We start from the raw sequence: 18,095 nt of genomic DNA, 5'->3' as shown, positions 1-18,095 counted from the left end.
AAGTGTTTTCTTCTCTGTGCTTCCTATCTACACTATGACCATATCACATTCTAGAGACTGCCCCTGCTAAAGACTTTGTGTCGTGAGAAATCATAGCAGGGTGGGGACCCACAGAGGTCACTCAGGTCTGCCCCACTCTATCAAGGGGAGCACACAGACTCCGAACCTTCAGGGACCTGGCCACACTTACAAAATCTGGACAGGAACCCAGGTTCTAGGCTTTCTGGGCCATGCCCCTCCCCCTGTTCCACAAGAAGCAATATATGAGGCTCCTCTCCCTCCAACACAGTCTCCTGGGTGCAGTTGGAAGATAGGAAATCTTTATTGTGTCAGTTTAAAAACCCCAGGCTGTCCCATCCTCATGTCACATCTGTGCAGTGGGCTGGCTCACCTGCACATCCTGGGACAGGAATGGGATAAGGCCCAGCTGGCCTTCTCCTCCCCTCCTCTGCTCCAGCCCTCAGCTCACCAGTTATGTCAGCAATGCCTGGCGCAGCATCTGCTTCTTTTGGGGTGTGAGGCGGGTGGGGAACTGGATGTCGAAGAAGATGAAGAGATCCCCTTTCTTAGTGGGGTCCTCAGGCAGTGGCATCCCCTCACCTGGCACCTTCTTGAAGTACTTGGGACTGAGACAGGGGAGGATGAAAGAAGGGAAATGAGAGGGCCCCCCAACACTGCTCTCTGACAGATCCCATGCTGCCCATGCTCACACAACCTCAGGCTTGAGGCAGTCAGTCCAGCTTCCACCAGGTGGCTCTTCTCAGCCAGAATCGTGTGGCAGGAGAGAGAAGACCAGCTTATTCAGACAGCCTGCCCCCTGATAACCATTTACACTGGGGGTTCCAGGAATAGAGGTTCCAGCCTAGGTTGGGGTCGGGGGTGGTGCTGGACTGCTGAGTAAAGCTTCCCATACAGAGGCCCTTTCCTGTAAAGGACTTGAGGGATACAACTCAGAACACTAATGAGACGTTCGGGAGGAGGAAGGCAACAAAGGTCGCCCCTGCAATCTTTGGACTCTGTAGTGGCCTTGTGCAAGTTAGAAAAAGGCACTCCATTTACCAGGTGAATGCAGCTTGGCCAGAGTTAGGGCTGGATTTCAGTCCTTGCTGGTGAGGACTGAACTGCCCCAGGCTGACCTGTCTGGCACTACCCTCTTAAGGCCCAGGCCAGCTCTTCTGCCTACTGGGACCCACGCAGATGCACTCACTGGATAATGTCGTTGATGGGGATGTTGAGCAGACGATCATCCAAGGTCTTCACCTCCACGGTGCAGCAGGTCAGAGCCTAGGGACGTTAGGGCCACAGGTGGGAGTAGGAGAGGTAACCATGGCCATTCTGTTTAGAAGGCATTTTATGAGCTTATTCGGTGCCAGGCCCTGAGCCTGGCCTCAAGCAGACAAAAGGATGTTCAGGGACTAATGGGAGCGAGCCAGGCATCTGCCTGCCCTTAGGAGTTCACGGTCTGGTAGGAAAGACTGATGATGATAGAGGGAAGTAAAGGGGTCTTCGGGAGCCAAGGAGAGGCCCCCAAACCACTGTGGAGTGGGACAGGAGGACTACACAGTGGTGGTAGCAGTTGATGAGGGTGAAGAGGATCCTGCCAGTCAGACAAGGTGGATATACAGCATTCCACACAGACGGCCCAGCACAAACAAGAGAATGGAGGTGGGAAAATGCTCCCAATGGACAGGGGCACAGTGGTTGGAGTGCAGGGGATGAGATCAGCAGAGGCAGAGTGTGGAGGGCCTTAAACACCATGTGAAGATGCTCCGACAGGCGTGTGGCACAGTCAGATGAGCGTGGGGATGGGAAAGGAGGCAGGAAGGCCACCAAAGGGGCTGCTATGCAGACCCAGGTGCTCAGACTCTGACTCTGGGAATGAACGGAAGGGGACTAGGTGGTAGAATTGACAGAGTAACTGCCCACAGGTAGGGTGGGGGAGGGGAGGCAAAGTCTAGGCTGGTGCTATTCCTTGTTTGGATTGTAAGGACATGGAGGGGCCCTGAAGACAGCCACAAAGATTCTTTGGGCACTCCTCACGTTCTGAAGGCCTGCACCATAGGCACTGGGGGGAGTGCAGAGTGAGGCCTGCTTGCTCACTCTCATCTGCCCACTTCCCCTCCACTTTGCCCACTCACCTTGCCCAAGGGAATGGGATTCACAAAAAGGAGGTTGTCGTTCTCCCTGCGGAAGCGAGGGTGTAGCTTCTCCTTTACAATGAAGATGATGTCGGCTGGGATAATGTTGGGGCCCTGGGCAGAGGAGGCAAGGGGTGACAAGGACTAATTGGCTGTGTGATATTGGCTAAGTTCCTGACTCTACTGGTCTCCATGTCTTTTTCTGAACAATGAAGAGATTGAACTAGGTTTTCTGGAAGGACCTTTTCAGTTTGGTTTCATAGCCCCTCCTCTGAGAAGCCTACTCCAATGAATCCAGCGCCACACACCCCCCCCCCATTACTTCTCCTCTATGGAGCATGCCCAACAGGGTTCACTCAGATGGAGAGGGACAGAAGCTTCCTCAGGGGGTGGGTAAAATGCTGAGCTGCAAGTTTTGAAAACAACTTCTTACACACCTCTGTCCTGACAAGCTTCTGCTAAGGTCTCTTAAGGGGGCAGAGGAACCTAACCAGTCCCTACCAGCAAGAAGCTCCCAGTCTAGTGGGGGGAACAGACACACCGTCCTCAGCATGCTCAGGACTGTGGTAAAAGGAACCCAGAGGCAGGAGATTAGAGAGGCCCTGAGCCAGGTGGAGAGGTCAGGGGAGGCTGCCCAGAGCCCAGAGCATTAGAGCTGGGTCCTGAAGGGGTGTTTTGGAAGTAGATGTTTCACAGGTGAGAAAGGGAGCAAGAAGTATGGGCAGAGGAATTAATCTCTCTTGGCTCTGAAAATGCCATCACTCTGCCTCTTCTCAGACCTAAGGATACAGCATGCCTTGAACAATAATTTTATATTTTTATTTAAATAAGTAATTATCATGAAGATATTAAACAGTGTTAAAATTATTATTAATAAGTGTTTTCTGAATACCTCCTATAGTTGGGCTTTATTCAAGAAGCACTGAAGAAAATCAGGAAGAGCTCTTGTGCTCTTGCCCTGGCCAAATCCCTTCCCTCTCTGGGCCTCAGTTTCCTACTCTGCAAAATGGGGGAAAGCCCTGGGCTATCCACTCACAGAGGTGTTGTGAGGCTCTGTCCCTGGTAAGGGACTTTGGGGATCATTTCACCGACTCTGCAGACTGGTCTCCCTACTAGGTTGGGGTCACGGGGCAGAGGAAAGCATTGCCTCCTTCCCCCTCAGTCTTTCCACCACATGAGCAAGCTTGGGTGACTGACACTAGGACTGACCCTAGTCAGTTCCCTCCTTCTCACCTGGTCCCCTTCCTTCTCAAAGGTGATCCGTGTGCCCTGCCTCCAACCAGGTTTCACATCAATTGTGAGAATCTTGTCCTTGATGGTAGAGGAGTACCCATCCTCGTTCAGCACCTGCAGCCAGATGGAAGAAGGGAGGTTTGCTCCAGATTTCCCAGCTGGCCTTTTAACACGAGAAAGATGCCAAGGGGGTGTTGTGCTCAGATGCAATCTTCTAGCAACAGGGAGAAGCTGCCCTGAGCCAACCCCATTCTCACCCCATTTACTGGAACCAAGAACTTACGATTTTAGGATGATGTCATTGGGCTAGGGCCTGAGATGCCAAGCAGTCACCATTAGTTGACCAAGCCCCCAACTCCAGGCCTAGATCACGTAGCCCTGGCCACTAACAGATGCATGGTGAACACATACTCAGTTCCTCTCTCCCAACCCAGTGGCTCTGGCCCTGAGGGGCTGACAGGTTTCTTAATCATGAAGGGAGAAAGACCACAGAGGTCAACATATCTGAGCATTCCCTATTATGTCATCCAACCATTCCCCAATCACATGCCCAGATGAGTGCCATCTGTGCCACAGCTGGCATCTCCTCTGCTGGGCAAAGGTGTGAGGAGGCTTTGCTCATGTGTCTAGCATAGGGCTGAGCCATAGGACAGGGTCAACCCAAGGACTAGACTCTGGGCCACTAAAAGTCTTCAATCAAACCCCTTGGGGACCGTCCCCCAGTGCACCCTCCATCCCCACACTGTTTCTTCTTTACTCCTGAGGCATACACACTGATGAAGCCCTGGGGGTATGGTCTGGTAATACCCAGAGGGCAGAATTCACAAGGGACTGACTCCTCCCATTCGGAATCCGGCTTCCCACAGGGATGGGGCTGATATGAGAAGGGAAAGACCCTTCTGCAGAGGGGATTCCTGCACTGGGAAAGAATCAGGCTAATACCCTCAATTGTCCCTTCCAAATTTCAGATTCTAGAATTCTATGATCCTAGATCTTCAATTCTGAGATTTCATGATTCTATCAGAGGCCATACCTGAGGTCTCCAGTAAGGGCATGGAGGAGGTGACTCAGAGGATTGGAGGGCATAGGTAGTGGCCCCCAGCAGGAGCAAGCCAAGTACTCACCCTTCGGGAGATCTTAATTTTCTTGGTGCAGCCAAAGAATAAGTCCTCCAGAGATAGGTAGAGGTCTCGTTCGATTGTGGGGTCCTGTTTCTTGACCCCTCGGCCTCGGAGACCCCCAAAGTTCAAATCTACCTCACTTCCTTCTACATCAAAAAACTCTGCAGGAGGAGAGGAGAGGAGAGGAGAAGGGAGGGGAGGGGAGAGGAGGGGAGGGGAGGGGACGGGAGGGAAGAGGAGGGGAGGAGAGGAGAGAAGTAAGAGAGATTGTGTCAGGGACTTGGAAACACAGACACCCCTCCACACATACCTCTTCAGTCCCCAAGTGTAATACTCAGCATCCCATTCCTACTTTGCATACTCAGACTGTTAGGCCAGGCCAAAAAGTTGTCCTAAATTGCAGATCCAATGGTTATCATTGCTTGCCACTTCCCACTGCTTCATCATCCGGTTTATATTCCCCCACTTTCCTGACTCCCTTCCCCCTCAATTTGGGGAAACACTCCTCGAGGCTGGCTGCCTCAGGATGGAGAGGAGTGCCCTCTGGTGGCAGCTCCTGGTATGCCAGAAATGACTCCCGCTGTTATCTTGCTGGGGGGACGGTAATATCATTCCAGTCCTTCCTACCCTTCCCCACACTCCACTCTCCCTCACTGTCCAGCCCAGCACAACACCTCTAGAGACCACATACTCAAGTTTCTGTGAAGTCAATAGCTGATACGGGAGTAGGGAAGGGGGTGGTTCCTAATAAATTTGAGAGTTCATCAGCATACCCCCAAACTCTTTTTCCCTCAATTTCTTTTTTCCCTGCCCAGCTCTACACCCATAAGTGCTCTTGCTGCCCTGCCCTTCCATCCCAGTGCAAACAGCCTTTGTCTCTTGAAGTGCTATGGAGTCGTTTGGTTTCAGTTTTTCTGTCTGTGAGATGGGGTAATAATGCCTGATCTGCCTTTTTCCATTAGGATTAAATAACAAGACGATGAAGAAAAGTGGAAACTTGCTGAGAGCTTACTATGCATCAGGTGCTGGTTTCAGTTCTTCACACTATTGTCTTATTGGACAGAGAGGCCAAAGAAAAGGCTCACAGTCCCGCAGCTCATCTGAACACAGGACAATCTGACTATGAGAACCTCTGCCCTTAACCACTATGCTTATTGCTACGTGTGAAAACCTTTGTAAACTTTGTAGAGTTAGGGGTCGCTATCATAATTAAGGTTTTTTTCCTTGTACTCTGCCTCTTATGGTTAGGGCCATGAATGAACTTCCCAGGCTAGAATGGTATAATAACTTTAGGTGGGGGAGGGCAGGGCAGCATCACACTAAACCCCTCTATGAAATAGTAACTAATCAAGAGGCCTGTAAGTGACCTGGTCCCCTCTCGTATCACTGAATCCATTTCTTCACCCAGCACCTGTGCTGTGTCAGGTTGTAGACACCCCAACAGCCAGGTCATAGGAAGGTCTAGTCCCTCAGTCCTGCAGGCAGACAGGACACAAGAATCCCCTGGGTGAAGTCCTGTAGCAGTATAGTTTTGGGCACTGCCTGAGGGTCCCCAAGCCTGTAAGTGATGTCCCCAGAAGCTCTGGTTTGGCTCCTCTGAGCTGCCTCTTTTTCATGCACCTGTCCATCGTTATGGCATTTTTCAGTCTGCAAAGCCTATTTTCATAAACATTGTCTCATTTGCTAGTGACGTGTGAGGAATGGACTATTACAGCCACTTAACAGTAAGGAAGTTGAGGTTTCAGAGCAGTGAAGAGATTTGCCCAGAATCACACAGCTCATAAGAGGCAGTGCATGGATTTGAAACAGGCCTAAGTCCCTTGCTTTTTACAGTCACACATGGAGTTTATCAACTCAGCTTCTTCTGGCAGGCAGGTGAAGGAAATGCACAGGGGAGAGGTCTCTGAGGGGGAGAGACAGTGGGCTGTGGCCCACTTCTTATTAACATGCAGAAAAAGGAAGAGAGAACTTTTGAAATGCAGAACGGCTATAGTACAGCCAGGGGAAGGGGCTGCAGGGGGTCAGGCAGTGAAAATCTAGACTCTCTGAGTTGCATAACTAGAGCCAGGAAGACAGGTCTGAAGGTTAATTGCCCTTGCAAGATGACTGTGAGCCTCAGGAATCAACTCTTGGTCAGTTTGTCTGGGACCTGGGATTATCCACCCATCCATCCATATACTCACCTAACACACACCTGTACAGTGAAACCTAATGCAGCTATTAAAATGAGTAAAGTAGATCTGTTATGTAATATAGTATGAGATAATCTCCAAGGCATACTGAGTGAAAGAAATCAGTGTGCACAATATGGTCCCATTCCCTTCATAAGATAAAAGGCTTAGGTAAAGATAAATATATGCTCATAAATGCATAGAAATTTTCTGGAAGGATACATAAACGGTTAACAGTAAGTGGCTGCTTCTGGAGAAGGAATAAAGGCTGAAATTTATTTCTTTAATAATTTCTTTTTTACCATGCATTATATATATTTTTAAAGTAAACAAAACAAAAGGATTCAAAGAAAAGCATCTTTTACAGCTACATCCTTTCCCAATAAAGCAAGTGGATAGGTGGGGCCTCTTACCACCAAAGGGGTTGTCTCCTCCGAAGAACTCATGGAAAACCTTATCAGGGTTGCCGTGGAAGACGTAACCAGTGGTCCATGGGGTCTGGGATCCAAACTCCAGAGGAATCCCGCCCTTTAGGCCCTCCTCTCCAAACTTGTCATAGATGCCTCTCTTCACAGCTGTGGACACGTGTCACCTTGATGAGGGGGCTGGCATTAGGGACTAAGATAGCTGCTGGGCTGGGAAGCAGGTGGATACAGGGTAGAGGAGAAGGGGCAAACCCAACCTTATTTCTAAAGTCTGGCACTCTTTGGAGGGAGACCCTAAAAGTTAGGGGTTTAATTTCACCGTGGGTGGATCTAGGTGTGATCCCATAGTGGGGAGGAGAATGGGGAAAGGTGGAGACCTGCTGGGTGGCAGGGGGAAGAGGACTGAAGGAGAGATCTAGAGACTGAGGGTGAGGCTATGGCCCTAGAATTTGGCTAAACTCATCATCGTAGCTACTGTTTTATTTGGGGTAAATAGAATCGTAGCACCTTGAAATTCTACAATCTAAGAATTCTAGAGCTGCCAAATTCTAGAGCTTTCAAAGCCTAGAGTCTAAGGACTCTAAAGTCTTGAAAACTCGGGACTGGGGAAACCTTAGTGATCTGGCTATTCTTCTGCACAGCATCTGTGATTACAGTCTCCAGAACAAGCCCTCAGGGATGCACGCTTGCAGGTGGTGCCCCGGGGCAGAGGTGGTGGTGGGGAAATCACTTTCTACACTCTTTTGGTTTCAGGAGATTCTTGAATTACCAGCCTCTCTCTGACCCTTGATAGACATGCCTTCCATGGAAAGGTGGCACTGGAGCTACTTGGTAATCTGGGAAGAGTAACTGGGGATGCCTGCCTCAGCCTCTTTCTTCCCTTGGCAGCAAGCATCTCACTGTGTGCACCCCTGCAGGGGACAGGTGGGGTGTGGAGTGTGGGAGACCTGCCCAGGTCCTGCTCTACTGACACTGGCTGAGCAGATCATCTTAATCCAGGGGCTCTCCACGCTGCATCAACCTTAGTTTGTGACTATGGAGAGAGGCAGTTCATGCTGTTTTCTTTCTAAGTTTGCTCAGGCTCTAGGCAGGGAAGAGGAATGCTTTACTACCCAGAGGCTTAAGGAATGGTCTCGAAATAGAGGTGGGGCAGAGGAGATGGGTGGAATCACTCACGGTCGCTCAGCACATCATAGGCCTCTGCTATTTGCCTGAATGTCTCCGCTGAGGATGGCTCACTGGACTTCAGCGGGTGGTTCCTAAGGGCCAGTTTCCGGTACCTAGAGGAGGGAGGATTCATACAAGTCATAGCATTTGACATGCGCCTGAGGCGCAGACCATGGTTCAGAGCTGGCTCTGCTGTTCACTGCTTTGATGTTGCCAGCTATAAAATCAGGGCTGTGGTGGCCAGGGTGGTGCATTGCACAGATGCCCTTGAACAGAACCCAGTGGGTAGAAAGTGTAGCTGCCCGCCCTGGGTGTCTGTGCTGAGGCTACATTTCCCCAAGCTGCCCCAACCAGTGCCTAAGCGTGGTGGGGATATTGGTGCTGGCGCGTCCCCCTAGGACACAGGACCCCCCCAACGCACAACCTCTGCTTCAGGACGCCCATCTATCAGCCCAGCTACTTTTTTCCAGACCACTCTGCAGCTCTCTCCATCCAGCCATTTCTTCCTGCTCCCCTTTCACAGGTATCAGACCGGCACTGGGGTTTGAAGGTGCCGCCTGCATGCTCTTGCTCCCCCTTCACCCTCACACGTCTCCCCCCATACATTTCTCGCACATCTAATCCTGCCGTGATATCTGAACTTACACACAGGCTTCTTGGGAAGATCAGGTAAAATAAGGTGTCAAAGGGCCTGGTACGGAGAGGCACTGGCACACGTCAGGTCCCTTTACCATCTCTCACTTCTGTGCTCATTCGTTTCCCTGCTTCTGTATTACCCAATCCCACCACTCAGTGATGCGATGCCTATAGTGTCTGAGAATCTGTATCATCAGTGTTCTGAGAGGAAAGAGCTGGCATGAACTGGGTGATTTGTGCAGAGTTTAATAAGGGACCACTCACCAAAGTGTAGGAGGTAGGGAGGATAACCATGCTGGACAGTGCTGTAGCCCAAGGCCAGGAGCCCTGAGTCACCCTGGCTACCCCTGAGCCTATAGGAGTGGGAAGGGAGAAATCCCACAGGAGTGTGTGTGGACGGGGCCCTTGGCAGGAGCTGTCATCTTCAGCTAAGGGATACCCAACCTGAAGCGCTCTCAGAGGAAGGGAGCTGGGAATAAATACCCCAGCCCCACTCTCCTCTTTGCCAATCACCTGCTGTGGGCTCTCTTTAGCTTTCATTTAGGAAGTCTGAGGGCCAGGGCGTCTATTGATGTGGTTCAGATGGGCCAGCTTCCAGCGCAGAGAGCAGGGTGCAGAAAGGCGGGGAGGGGGGTCTGAAAGAGCCAAAGGAGGGCATCAGCACAGCCCCCTGAGTGGCTGAGTACAAATCGGACCCCACATACCCTCCACTGGGTCAGAGTGCACTTCCTCTGCCCTGCTCACACCCTGCATGCTGGTGACCCCTCCTGCTGTTTCTCTTCTCACTCCACACACTATCTGTGCACAAGCTCGTCTATCCCAAGGCTTTGAGCATCACTCACTCGCTGACCACTCCCAAATTTCTATCTGAAACCAGGCCACTAAGCTCCAGACCTTGGCATCCAGCTTCCATCTTGGTATCTGCTCTCCAGTGTCCCACAGGCCCCACAAACTCAATGAACCCAGACAGAAACACATTTTCGTTCCTTAAGTTTTTGCCCATTTGCCCAGGCAATGAAGCCAAAATGCTGAGCATTATCAACTCCCAAGTTCTTCATCCCCTCCATTCCCAGCCCACCTGTCACCAGGGCATTTCAGTTTTTCTTTTTCCCCAGTGTTCTCTTCCTGCCCCCTCATCCCTAGGAGTATTGCAGAACCATGGCTTCCTGTTTCAGTGTTCTCCTTCTCCAGGCCTTTCCGTGTGCTGCCACCAGATTGATTTGTCTTTTTTTTTTTTTTTAATATTTTTTTTAATGTTTATTTATTTTTGAGACAGAGAGAGACAAAGCATGAATGGGGGAGGGGCAGAGAGAGAGGGAGACACAGAATCGGAAGCAGCCTCCAGGCTCCGAGCCATCAGCCCAGAGCCCGACGCGGGGCTCGAACTCACGGACCGCGAGATCGTGACCTGAGCTGAAGTCGGACGCCCAACCGACTGAGCCACCCAGGCGCCCCTGATTTGTCTTTTTTAATCTGATGCTTCTAAAATGCCCCCTGGCCAAGTCACTCCACTGCCCAAATCCCTCCACTGGTTTCCCTTTGCCTTCAGCATAAAATCTGTATCTCTAAGATTCAAGCCTCTGCTTCTTTCTCTGGCCTTCTCACTCACAGCTCTCCCTCCCCACTCCCATGGCCTCTCCTGCCCTTCTGGCCAGGCTCCAAACTCCCTACAATGCATTGCTCAGGTCTTTGACATTCTACTCCCATCCCTTGTAACACCCACCACTCTCCAGACCCTCCCTCCCATCTCCCCCTGGCACATTTTCATTCATCTTTCAACAATCAGCTCAGGGCTCAACTCCTCCAGGATGCCCTCCCTGACTGCAGTCTCCATTCTAGGTTAGACTCCCCTTCCCGAGTCCCCAGTGCCTTTGATCCCTAAACTTAGCACTTGGCACTCCAGTTGTTTGTTGACTGGTTTGTCTCTCCCACTAGCCTGGGTTCCTTGAGTTGCTGTGTCTACTTCTCTGTGTCCCTGGTGCCTAGCACTGAGCAGCAGTGAGGAAATGAATGACACGAACTAACTGTCCCACAAGGCAGCCCATCTCACCGTGGGACCGCTCTGACTTTTAAGCAACATCTCATCTTAGTGAGTGAGATCTGCTGTCCTATGACTCTGAAGGTTCTGATTCGGCCCCTGGAGGCCTTACAGAGATTATCTACATTGTCTACTTTCAGAAACTTAAAGACAATTGTCATCACTTCCCTGAGACACTGAAACCAGCCCTCTCAGTTACAAAGGTCAAAGTCAGGTATGGGGAGAATTCCAAGTAAGTTCTATCAATAAGGAAAGGTAAGTAGGTTTGAGAAGAGCCTTATTTTTCAGATAAACTTGAGTAGTTTCTGTGGAGTTTTTTGTCTCATTTTTTTAGTGAGAGAGAGAGAGAGTGTGTGTGTGTGGGGGGTGTGCAGTGGCAGAGGCAGAAAATCTTAAGCAGGCTCCCCACCCAGTGCAGAGACCAACAGGGGGTTTGATCCCATGACCCTGAGATCATGACCAAGCCGAAATCAAGAGTTGGATGCTCAACCGAGCCAACCAGGCGCCCCTAAACTTGAGTGGTTTTAAGATTTGCCCTGCAGTGCCCTCACTCTGTTTCCCTGAGTGGGCAAGATGGAGTGGAGTCACAGTTTGGATGCAGCAGGGTAGGCTTAATGAGAGCTACTGAGAAGGTTAATAGCTAGGCAATTAGGAATCATTGTGGTGCTTCTATTCATTATATACATTTAGCATTTAAAAAAAATTTTTATGTGAATTTATTTTTGAGAGAGAGTGTGACAGAGTGCAAGCAGGGGAGGAGCAGAGAGAGAGGGAGACACAGAATCTGAAGCAGGCTTCAGGCTCTGAGCTGTCAGCACAGAGCCCGATGTGGGGCTCCAACTAATGAACCGTGAGATAATGACTTGAGCTGAATGAAGTTGGATGCTTAACCAACTAAGCCACCCAGGTGCCCCAGCATTTTTGTTTTGTTTTGTTTTGTTTTGTCAAAACCTAGTTACTCCCATATAGGAGACTGTGTTATACATGACTCATCTCTTAGAGTTGTTACAAGAGAGAAGGGTTAAGAACTATTGTTTGAAACAGGGGTGCCTGGGTGGCTCAGTTGCTTAAGCATCTGACTTCTGCTCAGGTTATGATCTCGTGGTTCGTGAGTCAAGCCCTGCAGATCAAGACCCTGAGGTCTTGATCTCAGTGTTGTGAGTTCAAACCCTATGTTGGGCTCTGAGCTGGGCGTGAAGGCTACTTAAGAAGAAACCTACTTTGGGGTGCCGGGGTGGCTCAGTTGGTTGAGTATCCGACTTTGGCTTAGATCATGATCTCACGGTTCATGAGTTGAAGCCCCACATGGGGCTTGCTGCTGTCGGCACTGAGCCTGCTTCTCAGGTCCTCTGTTCCCCTCTCTCCTGCTTCTCTCTTTCTCTCTCAAAAATAAACAAACATTTTTAAAAAAAGCTTACTTTGGGGTGCCTGAGTGGGCCAGTAGGTTAAGTGTCCAACTCTTGGTTTCAACTCTTGCAGTGTTTCCAGTTTGAGCCCCACATTGGGCTCCGTGCTGACAGTGCAAAAGCATGCTTGGGATTCTCATCTCCCTGTGTCTCTGTCCACCCCCACCCCCCGCCCACACCTCCCTCTCCCCCCATTAATGCTGTCTCTGTCTTTCTCAAAATAAATAAATAAACTTAAAAAAAAAAAAAGCCTACTTGAAAAAAAAAAAAAAAACTCGTATGACAGCCAGAATAAAATTTGAAACACATCCATCTGGCCAGGTCACTCTCCTGTTCTTAATCCTTTGGTTCTGCAAAGGAAAAAGTTCAAATGCCTTCTTTGTCCCCATTTTTATTGCTAAGAAAACCAGGGTACCCACGAAGGGAAACAGGGCATAGGGGGTTAAGGATTATGGATTGGGAACTCTGACTCAGGCCAAACCCAGGTTGTAGGTATGTATGCAAGAAGCAACAGAAGAACAAGGTTTATCTTGGCTGCACTTGGCTGTGCAAGAAGGCTCAGTTTGGAAAAGATAAAGGTGGGGCCTTCCCAGCACACCCCTAAAGCCTCACTCCCGTCCCAACTTACGCCTTCTTGATCTGGGCATCCTCTGAATTGCGAGTGATCTGAAGCACAGAGTAATAATCCTGACCCATGGCTGGCTTGCAAGGCAGTCAGTCCTTGTTTAATCCTGACTCCAGCAGGGCTGTTAGTCTGCATTCTTTGGTTGCTCCTGACAACCGCACAGGGGCACTCTGGGAGTTGTATTCCTTCCTGCCCAAGCAGACATCACCTCTGCCTCACAGAACAGCCAATCGAAGAACTGGAAAAACGGTTGATCCTGTGACCCTGACAAAGGTCATTCAACTCAGAAACTCTCAAGAGTTTTTAAGAAAGTAGCAATTAGTTTTAATTAAAAGTTTTCAGAACAGGGGCGCCTGGGTGGCTCAGTCGGTTGGGCGGCCGACTTCGGCTCAGGTCATGATCTTGCGGTCTGTGAGTTCTAGCCCCGCGTCGGGCTCTGTGCTGACAGCTCAGAGCCTGGAGCCTGCTTCGTATTCTGTGTCTCCCTCTCTCTGACCCTCCCCTGTTCATGCTCTGTCTCTCCCTGTCTCAAAACTAAATAAACGTTAAAAAAAAAAAAAAAAATTAAAAAAAAAAAGAAAAAGAAAAAAAAGTTTTCAGAACAAATGCATTTGCTGATTTAAAAAAAAATTTTTTTTTTAACATTTATTTATTTTTGGGACAGAGAGACACAGAGCATGAATGGGGAAGGGGCAGAGAGAGAGGGAGACACAGAATCGGAAGCAGGCTCCAGGCTCCGAGCCATCAGCCCAGAGCCCGACGCGGGGCTCGAACTCACGGACCGCGAGATCGCGACCGGAGCTGAAGTCGGACGCTTAACCGACTGAGCCACCCAGGCGCCCCGCATTTGCTGATTTTTAAAAAATAAATTTTAAATTTTAGAATAGTTTTAGATTATCAAAAAAGTTGGGAAGACAGTATAGAATTCCCATATACCCCATACCCAATTTCCTGTATTATTAATAGCTTACTTGAGTATGGTATGTTTATCATAAATAATAATACATCAGGGTTTGGGTTTTTTTTTTAATTCAATTTGGTGACATTTTATTTATTATTAAATTTTTAATTACAGTATAGTTAACATACAATGTTATACTAGTTTCAGGTGTACAATACAGTGATTCACCGATTCCATACATCCCCCAGTGCTCATCACAAGTACACTACTTAATCCCCTTACCTATTTCACCCATCTACCTACCACCTCCTCTCTGATAACAATCAGTTTCTTCTCTATAGTTAAGAGTCTGTTATGGACCCTGGGCTCAGTTGGTTAAGTGCCTGACTTCGGCTCAGATCATGATCTCCTGGTTTGTGGGTTCAAGCACTGCATTGGGCTCTGTGCTGACATGACAACTTGGAGCCTGTTTTGGATTCTGTGATCTCTTCTGTCTCTGCCTCCTGCCGGCTCTATCTCAAAAATAAACATTAAAAAAAATTTTTTTAATAAAAAAAATATTAAAAAAAAAAGTCTGTTTCTTGGTTTGTCGCTTTTTCCTTTGTTCATTTGTTTCTTAAATTCCGCACGAGTGAAATCATACAGTATTTGTCTTTGACTTATTTTGCTTAGCATTATATGCTCTAGTTCCATCCATGTTGTTGCAAATGACAAGATTTTGTTCTTTTTATGGCTGAATAATATTCCATTGTATATATATATGCCACCTCTTCTTTATTCATTTATTTACAATGGGCACTTAGGCTGCTTCCATAATTTGCCTATTGTAAATGAAGTTGCTAAAAACATAGGGGTGCATGTATACTTTTGAATTAGTGTTTTTGTATATTTTTGATAGATACCCAGTAGTGCAATTATTGGGATTGTAAGGGAGTTGTATTTTTAACTTTTTGAGCAACCTCCAAACTGTTTTCCACAGTGGCTGCACCAGTTTGCACTCCCACCACAGAGCAAAAGTGTTCCTTTTCCTCCACATCCTGGCCAATACTTATTTCTTGTGTTTTTTATTTTAGTTATTCTGACAGATATAAGGTGATATCTCATTGTAGTTTTGATTTGCATTTCCCTGATGATAAATGACACTGAACCATCTCTTCATGTGTCTGTTGGCCATCTGAATGTCTTCTTTGGAGAAATGTCCATGTCTTCTGCCCAATTTTAATTGGATTATTTGGGGGGGGGTTGACTTGTATCATTCTTTATATATTTCAGATACTGTCCCTTTATCAAATACGTCATTTGAAAATATCTTCTCCCATTTAGTAGGTTGCCTTTTAGTTTTGTTGTTTCTTTTGGTTACAATGTTTATAATGAAAGTCCATACTTTATTCACATTTCCTAGTTTTCAACCTTATGTCTTTTTTTCTGTTCCAGGATCCCACCCAGGATACCACGTTACATTTAGCTGTCATGTTTCTTTAGGCTCCTCCTGGCTAAAACTGTTTCTCAAACTTTTCTTGTATTTTGATGACTTTGATAGTTTAAGGAGTACTGCACAGGTATTTTGTACAAAGTCTCTTAATGGGATTTGTTTGATTTTTTTCTTATTCTTTTTTTCTTTTTTTAAGTTTATTTATTTTGAGAGAGAGGGAAAGAGAGAGACAGTGCAAGTGGGGGAGGGGCAGAGAGAAAGGGAGAGAGAATCCCAAGCAGGCTCCACACTGTCAGCGTGGAGCCTGATGCAGGGCTCAAACCCACAAACCATTAGATCATGACCTGAGCTGAAACCAAGAGTTGGATGCTTAACTAAGCCACCCGGGCGCCCTAATTTGATATTTTTCTTATGATTAGACTGAGGCTGGGGGCTTCTGAAAGGAAGACCACAGAAGTGAAGTGCCATTCTCATCCCATCATATCAAAGGTACCTACTATCAACATGACATCACTGGTCATGCTGACCTTCATCTGCTAAGGTAGTATATATCCGGTTTCTCTCCACTGTAAAGTTACTTTTGTTTGCTCCTTTCTGGATTGTACTCCTTGGAAGGAAGTCATTTCACAGTCTGCCCTTAAAGATTGGGGAATTCTGCTCTAGAGGAGGAGAAAAGGAAGGGATATAGTGTGTCACTGGCCTAGGGAAAGACCACTGGAACAATCGTCCAGCTACAAACCCATGCATATATGAAAACTTTATATATAACACAGCAATCAATACAGATTGGTGCAGAAAACAAAAGGACTGTTAAATAAGTGGTTATGGGACAGTAGGATATCTAAAAGGAAAAAATGATACTACCTTATACCATATACCAAAAAAAAAAAAGGGTGGATTAAAGATTTAAGAGTGAAATGAACTCTTAGAAGAAAGTATAGGTGAAGATCTTTATGACCCGTACAGAGAGTATTTCTTAAACTAGACACAAAAAGCATAACCAAAAAGGAAAAGATTGCTAGGTTCTACCCCACTAAGAAAAATGGTAAAAAGACAAGCTCCAAAGTGAAAGGGATTTGTACTTTATATTTTCTTTTATTTTCGATTTTTAAAAAATGTTTATTTATTTTTGAGAGAGGGGGGCAGAGGGGCAGGGGGAGAGGGAGACAGAGAATCTGAAGTGGGCTCTGTGCTGACAGCAGAGAGCTGGATGCAGGGCTAGAACTCATGAACTGTGAGATCACAACCTGAGCCAAAGTCAGAAGCTTAACCAACTAAGCAACCCAGATGCCCCTGTATTTTATATTTTAAACAAAGAAACATAAAAGAAAACCTGAAAAGTCACACACACAAAAAGCCCCAAAAGAAAAATGGGCAAAAGGCATAAATAGGCATTTTACAATGAAAAACAAATAGCCAGGAAATATAAAAAGATGGTCAAACAAAAAATGCAAATTAAAGTTCACAATGAGATGCTATTTCACATCTATACTGGCAAACATTTAAAAACTTGACCTCAGGGGCGCCTGGGTGGCTCGGTTGGTTAAGCATCCGACTTCGGCTCAGGTCATGATCTCGTGGTCCGTGAGTTCGAGCCCCGCGTCGGGCTCTGTGCTGATAGCTCAGAGCCTGGAGCCTGTTTCAGATTCTGTGTCTCCCTCTCTCTATGCCCCTCCCCTGTTCATGCTCTGTCTCTCTCTGTCTCAAAATAAATAAACGTTAAAAAAAAAATTTTTTTTTAAAAGACCTCAGTGGTGCCTGGCTGGCTCAGTGGGTAGAGCATGTGACTCTTGATCTCAGGGTTGTGAGTTCAAGCCCCATGTTGGGCATAGAGCCTAACTGAAATGAAATGAAATGAAATGAAATGAAATGAAATGAAATGAAATGAAATAAAAATACACACACACACACACACACACACACACACACACACACGTACCTTAAAAGAAAATTGAGGGGTGCCTGGGTGGCTCAGTTGGTTAAGTATCAGACTTTGGCTCAGGTCATGATCTCAAGGTTCACAGTTCACGAGTTTTAATGTTTAAATAAACATTAAAAAAATTTAAAAAAAGAGGAAATTTAAAAGAAAATTGAAATAAAATAAAAACTTGACATCAAGAATTGGTGAGTATGTAAAACAAAAAGGAACTCTCAGACACTGCTATTTTGTCAGTGTAAATTAGAATAACCACATCAGAAAACTGTGACATTCCCTTGCAAAGTTGATGCGCATACCCAAATGTTCAGCATTAACAGTGAATACTATACAGCCTTTGTGCAAATAAGTCACACACACAAATACATACCATTTGCATAAATGATGCCACTTATATAATGTTCAAAAACATGAAAAGATAAATATGTTGTTAGGAATACATGTAGTGATTGCTGTGCTGGAGCTGGTTGTAACAGCTTGGAACAAAGTGGCAAATGCTATCAGGGCTATTTTTTTCCTTCTGGTGAGCTAGTTAAATATTAACAAGTACATGCATAGTAGTGAGTAAGTAAAATAATAAATAAAAGCAAGAGAATACTAAACAGAGAGGGGCACACAGGGGCAACATTCCTTCAATAAAGAATATTCCTTTTTTTTTTTTAACATGTTTTATTTATTTTTGAGAGAGAGAGAGAGAAAGAGAAACAAAGTATGAGCAGAGGAGGGGCAGAGAGAGAGGGAGACACAGAATGGGAAGCAGGCTCCAGGTTCTGAGCTGTCAGCACAGAGCCTGATTCGGGGCTCAAACTCATGAACCATATCATGACCTGAGCTGAAGTCGGACACTTAACCAGCTGAGCCACCCA

At 47.1% G+C, this 18,095-nt stretch overlaps 1 protein-coding gene and 1 non-coding gene across 2 annotated transcripts; one reads left to right on the top strand and one right to left on the bottom strand.

The window, feature by feature from the left end:
• Positions 1–298: 298 nt before the first annotated feature.
• Positions 299–13,510, bottom strand: DNAJB13 (DnaJ heat shock protein family (Hsp40) member B13). Its single transcript, XM_049652153.1, has 8 exons — positions 12,964–13,510; positions 8,265–8,368; positions 7,077–7,238; positions 4,496–4,653; positions 3,372–3,485; positions 2,139–2,252; positions 1,208–1,284; positions 299–626 (listed from the first exon to the last, which is right to left on the bottom strand). Exons 1-8 carry the CDS (start codon positions 13,029–13,031, stop codon positions 473–475), a joined length of 951 nt encoding a protein of 316 aa, XP_049508110.1. The 5' UTR covers positions 13,032–13,510; the 3' UTR covers positions 299–472.
• A 3,539-nt stretch (positions 13,511–17,049) lies between these two features.
• Positions 17,050–17,122, top strand: TRNAK-CUU (transfer RNA lysine (anticodon CUU)). The gene has a single exon. It is a non-coding gene; the product is annotated as a tRNA-Lys (tRNA).
• The last annotated feature ends 973 nt before the right edge of the window (positions 17,123–18,095 follow it).

The sequence above is a fragment of the Panthera uncia genome, chromosome D1 (assembly GCF_023721935.1).
Source record: "Panthera uncia isolate 11264 chromosome D1, Puncia_PCG_1.0, whole genome shotgun sequence".
In the NCBI taxonomy this organism is placed as follows: Eukaryota; Metazoa; Chordata; class Mammalia; order Carnivora; family Felidae; genus Panthera; species Panthera uncia.
Note: the sequence above shows the minus strand (reverse complement) of the source record. Positions and strands in the feature narration are given on the sequence as shown.

Excerpts from the sequence above, each read along its gene's own strand:
- DNAJB13 (XM_049652153.1), bottom strand. The coding sequence starts at position 13,031 with ATGGGTCAGGATTATTACTCTGTGCTTCAGATCACTCGCAATTCAGAG. Across the intron at positions 7,239-8,264 it reads CTATGATGTGCTGAGCGACC|CTGTGAAGAGAGGCATCTAT; the intron begins GTGAGTGATTCC and ends ACGTGTCCACAG. Across the intron at positions 4,654-7,076 it reads AGGAGACAACCCCTTTGGTG|AGTTTTTTGATGTAGAAGGA; the intron begins GTAAGAGGCCCC and ends CTCCTCCTGCAG.